Source organism: Pristiophorus japonicus, unplaced genomic scaffold, assembly GCF_044704955.1.
Source record: "Pristiophorus japonicus isolate sPriJap1 unplaced genomic scaffold, sPriJap1.hap1 HAP1_SCAFFOLD_388, whole genome shotgun sequence".
Taxonomy (NCBI): domain Eukaryota; kingdom Metazoa; phylum Chordata; class Chondrichthyes; family Pristiophoridae; genus Pristiophorus; species Pristiophorus japonicus.
This window is the reverse complement of record NW_027253739.1, coordinates 292,505-304,590: the sequence shown is the minus strand read 5'-3', so window position 1 is coordinate 304,590 and position 12,086 is coordinate 292,505. Positions and strand designations below refer to the sequence as shown.

Sequence of the window (12,086 nt, the reverse complement as noted above, 5' to 3'; positions counted from 1 at the left end):
AAGGTCGCCGCTCGCCTTGGGCGCTGGACAGGACTGCTCCGAGCGCTAGTCATAAACCAGCTGGTGGCCGCAATGTTGTGGTACCGGCTGGTCACTTTGACCCCTCCCCCTGCGTTTGTCGCCAAGATACAGAAGAAGCTGGTGGACTTCTTCTGGAACAACAGGAAGCACTGGGTCTCTGCTGCGGTCTTGAGTCTCCCGCTTGAGGAGGGCGGTCAGTCGTTGGTGTGCGTCAGCGCCCAGCTCGCGACTTTCCGTCTTCAGACCTTGCAGAGATACCTTTACGTCGAGCCCCCTCCTAGGTGGTGTGCTCTGGCGAGGTATTTCTTCCGCCAGCAGCGCGACCTCAATTATGACACGCAGCTCCTGTTTGTGAACTTGGGGGGTGCCAGGACCGCCCTCCGGGAGCTGCCTGTCTTTTACAGGGAACTCATCAGGGTCTGGAACAAAGTCTCCACCAAGCGCAGCTCTCCGCCGGCTGGAGTGGCGGCCGTCCTGCAGGAACCGCTGCTCGGGAATCCGTACCTCCACGGCCGAGGTTTTATGTGGCGGTCGGAAGAGAGGGCTGTGGCTGGTGAGGTGACCAGGGTCAGGGACCTGCTCGATGGCGGAGGAGCGGGCTGGATGGCGCCAGACACGCTGGCGCGGCGCCTAAACTCTGCCAACGTCCGCCACGCGGCCGATGCCATCGAGTCGCTGAAAACAGCTCTGGGCCCTGACTCCGTTAGGTGCATCGAGGAGGCTCAAGCACGTGGGGAGATCCCGTCCGAACTGACCCCCGTCCGGACGGAATTCCTCATCGGCGCCAAACCCCGGAACCTCCCTCGGGGGCCGGCGCCTCACAACTTGAGCCGCCTCGGGGAAATCCCCTCCGTGCCTTTCAGTTCCGCGCGGAGGGGTTTCCTGTATGGGCTGCTCCTGCACACCCTCAACTTTGCCATCCTCGCCGGCCGTCCAGACACGGCATGGCATACCATCTTGCCATCCGAAGGAGGCGGGGGTCCCCGATGGAGGGCACTCTACGCAGGGGTCCTCCCACTATTCATCGGGGACTTGGCCTGGAGGGTGGTGCACGGAGCAGTGCCGTGCAACAAATTTTTAAGCCGGTTCACGGACTCCCAGGCCGCCTGCAATTTCTGCGGTCTGGAAGAGTCCGTGTTCCATGTTTTTATCGAGTGCACGAGGTTGCAGCCCCTGTTTTATTATTTGAAGGGGCTGCTCCTGAAATTCTGGCTGCACTTCAGTCCCACTCTCCTGATCTTCGGGCACCCTGTGCGGAGGGGAGCGGGTAGGTCCGAAGGCCTCGTCGTAGGACTGCTCCTGGGTACGGCCAAGGGTGCCATCAGCCGGTCCAGGCAGCGGGCGGTCGAGGGGGTCGTTCAACCTGACTGCCTGCCTCTCTTCCGCTCTTACATCCGGTCCAGTGTGTCCTTGGAGATGGAGCACGCGGTGTCCACCGGTACGCTCGCGGCCTTCCGCGAGAGGTGGGCACCGGAGGGACTGGAGTGCATCATCACGCCCGGCAACCAAATTTTAATTTGATTTTACGTTTTAAAGTTTAATTTGTTTTAATTGCCGGTGCTTTTAGTGTCCCCCTCCCCTTTTATAGGGGGCACTGGAAAAAAAAATGTGATATTAGTGCCCCAAAAAAAAAAGAAAAAAGAAAAACACAAAAAAAAGGAAAAAAAGGGCCTTGTAAATGTTTGGTGTGTAATCCATGTCGGGGGGCACGGATTAATGTTTATGTTTTTCAGGTAAACTCCAAAAGAGTTTCATGCACAAGGACCCCCAGGTCCCTCTGCACCGCAGCATGTTGTAACTTCTCCCCATTCAAATAGTATTCCCTTTTTTTTTCCCAAGGTTGATGACCTCACACTTTCCGACATTGTATTCCATCTGCCAAACCTTAGCCCATTCGCTTAAGCTATCTAAATCTCTTTGCAGCCTCTCTGTGTCCTCTACACATCCCGCTTTCCCACTAATCTTTGTGTCATCTGCAAATTTTGTTACACTACACTCTGTCCCCTCTTCCAGGTCATCTATGTATATTGTAAACAGTTGTGGTCCCAGCACCGATCCCTGTGGCACACCACTAACCACCGATTTCCAACCCGAAAAGGACCCATTTATCCCGACTCTCTGCTTTCTGTTAGCCAGCCAATTCTCTATCCATGCTAATACATTTCCACGGACCCCGCGTACCTTTATCTTCTGCAGTAACCTTTTGTGTGGCACCTTATCGAATGCCTTTTGGAAATCTAAATACACCACATCCATCGGTACACCTCTATCTACCATGCTCGTTATATCCTCAAAGAATTCCAGTAAATTAGTTAAACATGATTTCCCCTTCATGAATCCATGCTGCATCTGCTTGATTGCACTATTCCTATCTAGATGTCCGGCTATTTCTTCCTTATTGATAGTTTCAAGCATTTTCCCCACTACAGATGTTAAACTAACCAGCCTATAGTTACCTGCCTTTTGTCTGCCCCCTTATTTAAACAGAGGCGTTACATTAGCTGCTTTCCAATCCGCTGGTACCTCCCCAGAGTCCAGAGATTATGGTAGATTATGGTAGATTTTGGTAGATTATAACGAATGCATCTGCTATAACTTCCGCCATCTCTTTTAATACCCTGGGATGCATTTCATCAGGACCAGGGGACTTGTCTACCTTGAGTCCCATTAGCCTGTCCAGCACTACACCCCTAGTAATAGTGATTGTCTCAAGGTCCTCCCTTCCCACATTCCTGTGACCAGCAATTTCTGGCATGGTTTCTGTGTCTTCCACTGTGAAGACCGAAGCAAAATAATTGTTTAAGGTCTCAGCCATTTCCACATTTCCCATTATTAAATCCCCCTTCTCATCTTCGAAGGGACCAACATTTACTTTAGTCACTCTTTTCAGTTTTATATATCTGTAAAAGCTTTTACTATCCGTTTTTATGTTTTGCGCAAGTTTACCTTCGTAATCTATCTTTCCTTTCTTTATTGCTTTCTTAGTCATTCTTTGCTGTCGTTTAAAATTTTCCCAATCTTCTATTTTCCCACTAACCTTGGCCACCTTATACGCATTGGTTTTTAATTTGATACTCTCCTTAATTTCCTTGGTTATACACGGCTGGTTATCCCTTCTCTTACCGCCCTTCTTTTTCATTGGAATATATTTTTGTTGAGCACTATGAAAGAGCTCCTTAAAAGTCCTCCACTGTTCCTTAATTGTGCCACCATTTAGTCTGTGTTTCCAGTCTACTTTAGCCAACTCTGCCCTCATCCCACTGTAGTCCCCTTTGTTTAAGCATAGTATGCTCGTTTGAGACACTACTTCCTCACCCTCAATCTGTATTACAAATTCAACCATACTGTGATCACTCATTCCGAGAGGATCATTTACTATTCCTGTTTATTATTCCTGTCTCATTACACAGGACCAGATCTAAGATAGCTTGCTCCCTTGTAGGTTCTGTAACATACTCTTCTAAGAAACAATCCCATATGCATTCTAAGAATTCCTCCTCCAGGCTACCCCGTGAGATTTGATTTGACCAATCGATATGTAAGTTAAAATCCACCATGATTACTGCCGTTCCTTTTTCACATGCCTCCATTATTCCCTTGATTATTGCCCGCCCCACCGTGAAGTTATTATTTGGGGGCCTATAAACTACGCCCACCAGTGACTTTTTCCCCTTACTATCTCTAATCTCCACCCACAATGCTTCAACATTTTGTTCATTAGAACCAATATTGTCTCTCACAACTGCCCTGGTATCATCCTTTATTAACAGAGCTACCCCACCTCCTTTCCCTTCTTGTCTATCTTTCCGAATCATCAGATACCCCTGTATGTTTAATTCCCAGTCTTGGCCACCCTGCAACCATGTTTCTGTAATGGCCACCAAATCATACCCATTTGTAATGATTTGTGCCGTCAACTCATTTACTTTATTTCGAATGCTGCGTGCGTTTAGGTAGAGTGTTTTAATCCTAGTTTTTAAACCATGATTTTTAGTTTTGACCCCTCCTGCAGCCCCTTTATATTCAGTGGCCCTTTTTGTTTTTTGCTTTGGGTTTCTCTGCCCTCCACTTTTACTCATCTCCTTTCTGTCTTTTGCTTTTGTCTCCTTTTTGTTTCCCTCTGTCTCCCTGCATTGGTTCCCATCCCCCTGCCATATTAGTTTAACTCCTCCCCAACAGCACTAGCAAACACTCCCCCTAGGACATTGGTTCCGGTCCTGCCCAGTTGCAGACCGTCCGGTTTGTACTGGTCCCACCTCCCCCAGAACCGGTTCCAATGCCCCAAGAATTTGAATCCCTCCCTGCTGCACCACTGCTCAAGCCACGTATTCATCTGTGCTATCCTGCAATTCCTACTCTGACTAGCACCTAGCACTGGTAGCAATCCTGAGATTACTACTTTTGAGGTCCTATGTTTTAATTTAGCTCCTAGCTCCTTAAATTCATCTTGTAGGACCTCATCCCTTTTTTTACCTATATCATTGGTACCAATGTGCACGACAACAACTGGCTGTTCACCCTCCCTTTTCAGAATGTCCTGCACCCGCTCCGAGACATCCTTGACCCTTGCACCAGGGAGGCAACATACCATCCTGGAGTCTCGGTTGCAGCCGCAGAAACGCCTATCTATTCCCCTTACAATTGAATCCCCTATCACTATCGCTCTCCCACTCTTTTTTCTGCCCTCCTCTGCAACAGAGCCAGCCATGGTTCCATGAACTTGGCTGCTGCTGCCCTCCCCTGATGAGTCATTCCCCTCAACAGTACTCAAAGCAGTGTATCTGTTTTGCAGGGGGATGACCACAGGGGACCCCTGCACTACCTTCCTTGCACTGCTCTTCCTGCTGGTCTTCCATTCCCTATCTGGCTGTGTACCCTTTACCTGCGGTAAGACCAACTCACTACACGTGATACTCACATCATTCTCAGCATCGTGGATGCTCCAGAGTGAATTCACCCTCAGCTCCAATTACGCAACGCAGTCTGTCAGGAGCTGGAGGCGGATACACTTCCCGCACATGTAGTCGTCAAGGACACCGGAAGTGTCCCTGAGTTCTCACATAGTACAGGAGGACCATATCACGTGACCGAGCTCTCATGCCATGACTTAACCCTTAGATACACTTAAATTGGCAACAACAATGCTAAAGCTTACTCACTGATATAGAAGAGAAAAAAGAAAAACTCCCGCCTCTCCACGCACCTCCTCATGCTGCTCCCGACTGCCACCGCGTTGGGCCTTTATAGGCCTCTCGCCGACCTCGGAACTCACTCCTCTCTACGCACCTCCTCACGCTGCTCTGCCCTGGGAGGAGGAACCTCTCCACTCAGAGGGCTGTGAATGCCCGGGACACCACCCGATGCTGGATCGCCGAGCACACCCAAGGCCGAGACAGACAGATCCCCGGACTGCAGGGACATTAAGGGATATGCTAATCGGACAGGAAGGTGGAGTCGAGACCAAAGACCGGCCACGATCCCACTGAATGGCAGAGTAGGCTCAGGGGACCATACGGCCCACCCTGCTCCCACACTCCTGCATCGTGCCACATCTGATCCAGGAATGCTCGATGCAGACAGTCCCTTGCACCAACACCACTCACCTCACTGAACATAGACATTCATCCCAAACAAACCGCACAGGGTGCGCTGCCAACCCTTCCAAATGGTCAAGCGATACCATGAACAGGACATGTGTGTCTACACACACTCCTGATACACATGCTAAATGATACACACATTTGTACATACACTTGTACACTGCTGCACATGCAATATCTATATTCTCTCAATTACATAGCAATCATGCACATAAGCACAGACTTATCCACAGGCTTAGATTTGCATAACACAGGTGTGTCTGTGTGTGTGTGTGTCCAGGCTGGAATTCTAGCTAGTACTCTGAAGAAAAGGATTTCCAACGTTTTTTTTACAAAGGGGACCGCAGGGACAATTGGAAGATGTTTACTTGGACAGAACCCAGAATCCCCTCCTTCGCCAGCACTCTTTCGATGGACCTGCCACTTTGGAGGTAATGTGCCCTAGTTGTGTCCCAGTGTGTTTGTTAAAATGTATTCTGGAGATGTGGGCCAGCATTTATTACTTGCCTTGAGTTATCCCGAATAGCAGCTTGCTACAACTGTGTGGCTTGCTTGACCACGTCCTGTCAGCAACATCTTGACGGTCACCACTGAGCAAAAGTTTACCTGAACTGGTCATAGCAACAGCGTGGCTACAGGCAGAGTGATGGGGCTTAACTCCTAACTTGTCGAAGCCTCTGAACAAGGTTTAAGTCAGGAATGTGATGGAATACTCGCCACTTGCCTGGATGGGTGAAGCCCCAACAACATTCAGGACAGTACAGTTCCCTGATTGGCATCAGCAGAATGTACCATCACCATCACGGGTATAATGTAGTATGTATGATGTACAGGAAGCACTGCAGCAACCATGGAAGGTTATTCTAACAGCACCTCCTCCCCTCCAATCTCCAGCACCAAGAACAGCAAAAGCAGTAATGTTGTGGGAACACCATCACCTCCAAGTTCTGCTCTGAAAAACTCGCCTTCCTGATTGGATATATCCCCCCATTCCTCCATCACCACTGGTCAATAGCCTGGACTTTCTTAAATAATGCCATTGTTGGAAAACCATCACCACAACGGAGAACCCACGACCCACCTTCTCCGGGCAGTAAATGTGGCCGCATCCCAAGAACAAATTTTAAATAAAAACATCCACTCATACTCGTACTCATTACACCAGCGACCACACTCCAAAAAGTACTTCATCGGCTGGAAAGCGCTTTGAGATGTCCGGTGGTCGAAAAAGGCGCTATACAAATCCAGGTCTTTCTGTTTTACTCATACTCGTGCACGAACACACATGTGCATACAGGTTTGGAAATATATATATTCACACTCACTCACAAACTCATATCCAGAAAACCTGATCGTCAGAAATATGGAAATAAATGGCCCTCACAATTCTTTTGTAATGTGGCAAAGGACAGGGACCGAGGAGGTAAAATCACACTTTGTGATGTAGTAACAAAAGGGTTAACATGTTTGGTAAAATACAGGAGATGAAGACATACACTTGCTTTTCTACAATCAATGTGATTTCACTCAACAATAGTTTTATGTGTGACCATGAAATGATTCAGCAGGTATTAAACACTGAAATCGGACAGTTACCGATTGTAATACAGTGGCTGTAGAATATAGTCACCTATTCACCTCTGTCTCTCAAGTCATTTTATATGACCCCAGCACAGGGGTACGAAATAAACAGGCAACAGTTGAACAATAAATAACAGCCCTGAATTAATTTGGGACATGAGTGTGAGTGGGAGGGGGAACAGTGGGGGCGAGTGACTTCTGCAGGGCCTTGGAATGAGTCACGGGCCATTTTAACCTGCTGGTCTCGTCACCATATTCCAGCACTGACTCCCGCCTGAACCCAGCGGGAAGGACAAGGAGGCTGGCTGGCAGAAGCGAGATTTCTGTCGGCAGGAGTCCGCTGTCAGGGACTTGAGAGAACGGTCTCAGAATTAAGATAGGTCATGGTATTGGGGGGAGAGGGCGTCTGGGGGAGGGGAGAGCCATGGGTTCCTTGTGGGACCCGGAGTTGCACTCCTCCTCCTGACCTACAAGGAATCCATTAAAATTGTAAATAAAATGATCTTGCCCTGGATCCAGTGGGCAACAGCTTCCCCCAGTGTGACCAGTGTTGTACACAGTTCCAACTGACGGCATCGCACCCAGACATTTCAACATTTATGAGGCCTTCACAAAGTCAGGAGCTAAAATATCAGTCGTTGGGAAAGCAACATGGATAGTGAGGTAAGTTTACTCATCCCTAATTTAAGCTGCCTCCCTGCCCCCTCCTGCTTTTGGTCAGATGTGAGAGGCTATCATGACTCTTTCTAACAGAGTTGAATAAAGAAAGTATCTCACCTGTCTGACAACTGTCCAGAAACCAAGGAACCAATCAGCACTCCCATGAAGAATACGGATATAGAAAACGGCCCTTTCCAGTCGTTGTTACACACCAAGTCCCACTGAAATATAAAGAGAAATTAAAAGCTCCAAATATGTGGTCTTGGCCATTTGACTGGTTGTGGTGGAGGAACGGTGAGAGATCGTGCCGGAGGAGCGGCGTATGTTTGTTGTAGTGTCTCTGCACCGTGTTACAAACTCACACGAGGCATGGATATATCAGGCACGGTCACTCTGTGACCTTCACTTTACTCCCAGGACCAAGGAGTGCTGACCCTAGGTGGGACCTCCCCTTTTATACCTGGAAACCCAGGTGAGGAGTGTCTCCCGCAAGCTCACCCCCTGTGGTCAGGGTGTGCATTACAAGGGTACAGGTACTATTGTCATTGCAAGATGGTGAAATACATGACATCACCTCTCCCTTACGTCTTTTTGTGTCAAAGGTTAAGTCTGTCAGGTGGTCGACGCTCTCTCGTGGAGCGCCGCAGTTGTGGCTCTGGTGGCTGAGCCTCGGCACGCGTCTCTGTCACCTGAGGTGATTCCGGCCTGTCCGGGCTGGCCGCAGGGACTGTGCATGCTGTGGATTGTCCTCGTTGCTCGTCCACTGGCAGTGGTGTGGGTGACATCTCATGCTCTTCTTCAGGTTCCTCCGTGTCTATGCTGAACCTTTTCTTTACTTGGTCCAAGTGTTTGTGGCATATCTGCCCATTGTTTAGTCTGACCACTATGACCCTGTTTCTTTCTTTGCCAATTACAGTCCTCAAGCCACTTGGGTCCCAAAGCATGGTTAAGAACAAATACTGGGTCATCTATTTCTATACACCTTCCCCTTGAGCCTCGATCATGGAGCTCGGTTTGGGACTGGCGCTTGCCCTCAACAATGTCTGCCAGGGCTGGGTGAATGAGGGACAGCCGCGTTTTAAGCGTGCGTTTCATGAGGAGTTCCACTGGCGGGGCTCCCGTGAGCGAGTACGGGCGGGACCTGTAGGCCAACAGGAGGCGCGATAGGCGGTACTGAAGGGAGGGTCTCTGGATACATAGCATGCCCTGTTTTATGACTTGGACCGCACATTCCGCCTGACCATTGGAAGCCGGCTTGAACGGCGCTGTCCGGACGTATTTGATGCCATTGCCCGACATAAACTCCTGGAATTCATGGCTGGTGAAACACGGGCCATTGTCGCTGACCAGGATGTCCGGCAAGCCATGGGTCGCCAAAACTGTACACAGACTCTCCACGGTGATGGATGTCATGCACGAGTTTAATATGATGCACTCGATCCACTTCGAGTATGCATCGACAACGTTCAGGAACATTTTCCCCATGAACGGGCCCACATAGTCTACGTGAATACGTGACCATGGCCTGGTGGGCCAGGGCCACGGGTTGAGTGGGGCCTCCCTGGGGGCATTGCCCAGCTGGGCACATGTCGTGCACCTGCGAACCCAGTATTCCAGGTCTGAGTCAATTCCAGGCCACCATACATGTGACTGGGAAATGGCCTTCATTAACACGATGCCAGGGTGCTCACTGTGGAGTTCCCTGATGAACACTTCCCTTCCTTTCTGGGGCATGACTACCCGGCTGCCCCATAACAGGCAGTCAGCTTGGACGGAGAGTTCATCCATCCGTCTCTGAAATGGTCTGATCTCCTCGGGGCACGCCCTGTGTGTGGGCGCCCAATCCCCAGTCAGGGCACATTTCTTTATCATGGATAGGAGGGGGTCTCTGTTGGTCCAGAGTTTGATCTGGCGGGCTGTGATGGGGGAACCTGTGGTGTCAAAAGCCTCAAAGGCCATGACCATCTCGGTGCTCTGCTCCGACGCCCCCTCGTTGGTGGCCAGTGGGAGCCTGCTGAGCGCGTCAGCGCAATTTCCGGTGCCTGGCCGGTGCCGTATGGTGTAGTCATACGCAACCAGCGTGAGAGCCCATCGCTGTATGCGAGCTGACGCATTGGCATTGACAGCCTTGCTGTCGGACAACAGGGATGTTAACGGCTTGTGGTCCGTCTCTAGCTCGAACCGTCTACCGAAAAGGTACTGGTGCATCTTTTTCACACCGTAAACACATGCGAGTGCCTCCTTCTATAAACATAGAAACATAGAAAATAGGTGCAGGAGTAGGCCATTCGGCCCTTCTAGCCTGCACCGCCATTCAATGAGTTCATGGCTGAACATGCAATTTCAGTACCCCATTCCTGCTTTCTCTCCATACCCCTTGACCCCCCTAGTAGTAAGAACTACATCTAACTCCTTTTTGAATATATTTAGTGAATTGGCCTCAACAACTTTCTGTGGTAGAGAATTCCACAGGTTCACCACTCTCTGGGTGAAGAAGTTTCTCCTCATCTCAGTCCTAAATGGCTTACCCCTTATCCTTAGACTGTGACCCCTGGTTCTGGACTTCCCCAACATTGGGAACATTCTTTCTGCATCTAACCTGTCTGAACCCGTCAGAATTTTAAACGTTTCTATGAGATCCCCTCTCATTCTTCTGAACTCCAGTGAATACAAGCCCAGTTGATCCAGTCTTTCTTGATAGGTCAGTCCCGCCATCCCGGGAATCAGTCTGGTGAACCTTCGCTGCACTCCCTCAATAGCAAGAATGTCCTTCCTCAAGTTAGGAGAGCAAAACTGTACACAATATTCCAGGTGTGGCCTCACCAAGGCCCTGTACAACTGTAGTAACACCTCCCTGCCCCTGTACTCAAATCCCCTCGCTATGAAGGCCAACATGCCATTTGCTTTCTTAACCGCCTGCTGTACCTGCATGCCAACCTTCAATGACTGATGTACCATGACACCCAGGTCTCGTTGCACCGCCCCTTTTCCTTTTCGACCATGCTGTATCCACGCTCTTCCTGGGAGAGCGACCTGGAGGCGTAAGCCACCGGTTGGAGACGGCCGTCATCGTTACCCTGCTGCAACACACACCTAACCCCGTAGGATGACGCATCGCATGTTAAAACCAGTTTTTTACAGGGGTCATATAAAGTCAACAGTTTGTTAGAACACAGCAGCTTCCTCGCCTTATTGAAAGCCCGTTCTTGAAGTCCCCCCAAAACCATTCACAACCTTTATACAGGAACATGTGTAACGGCTCCAACAATGTGCTTAAGTTCGGCAGAAAGTTCCCGAAATAGTTCAAAAGTTCCAGGAATGATCGCAACTCCGACGTGTTGCCGGGCCTGGGCGCCCGGCGGATCGCCTCCGTTTTTGATTCAGTGGGCCGGATCCCGTCTGCGGCAACCCTCCTGCCCAAAAACTCGACCTCTGGGGCCAAAAACACACACTTGGCCTTTTTCAGCCGCAAGCCTACCCGATCCAATCAGCGTAGCACCTCCTCCAGGTTGTGGAGGTGTTCCTCGGTGTCTCGACCCATTATAAGGATGTCGTCTTGGAATACGATTGTTCCAGGGATGGACTTGAGCAAGCTTTCCATGTTCCGCTGAAAGATAGCTGCCGCCGAACGAATGCCAAACGGACACCTGTTGTAGATAAATAATCCCTTGTGCGTCGTGATGGTGGTCAGAAGCTTGGATTCTTCAGCCAGTTCCTGAGTCATGTCGGCCAAAGTGAGGTCCAGCTTCGTGAACAGCTTGCCACCTGCCAGTGTGGCAAAAAGGTCCTCCGCTCACGGGAGCGGTAATTGGTCTTGCAGCGACACTCGGTTGATGGTGGCTTTGTAGTCGCCACAAATCCTAACCGGGCCGTCTGCTTTAAGGACAGGAACAATGGGACTTGCCCAGTCGCTGAATTCAGCGGCCGAAATTATGCCCTCTCTGAGCAGCCTGTCCAATTCACTTTCAATTTTCTCACGCATCACGTAGAGCACCGCTCTGGCTTTGTGGTGCACTGGTCGGGCGTCCGGAGTGATGCGTATCACTACTTTAGTGCCCTTGAACATTCTGACACCGGGTTGAAATAGTGACCTGAATTTTTGCAGGACCTGTGAGCATGAACTTGGCTCCACAGATGAAATGGCGTGCACATCCCCCCCATTTCCAATTAATCTCAGCTAGCCAGCTCCTCCCCAAGAGCGCGGGACCATTTCCCGGGAGGATC

The 12,086-nt window shown here is 50.0% G+C and overlaps 1 protein-coding gene across 1 annotated transcript in view; it reads right to left on the bottom strand.

Annotated features, from left to right (window-relative positions):
- Positions 1-12,086, bottom strand: part of LOC139250546 (organic cation/carnitine transporter 2-like) — a 336,028-nt gene that overhangs the window by 290,181 nt on the left and 33,761 nt on the right. The window contains exon 2 of the mRNA XM_070872923.1: positions 7,980-8,083. Coding sequence (XP_070729024.1) covers positions 7,980-8,083 — 104 coding nt within the window. The remainder of the gene's footprint in view (positions 1-7,979; positions 8,084-12,086) is intronic.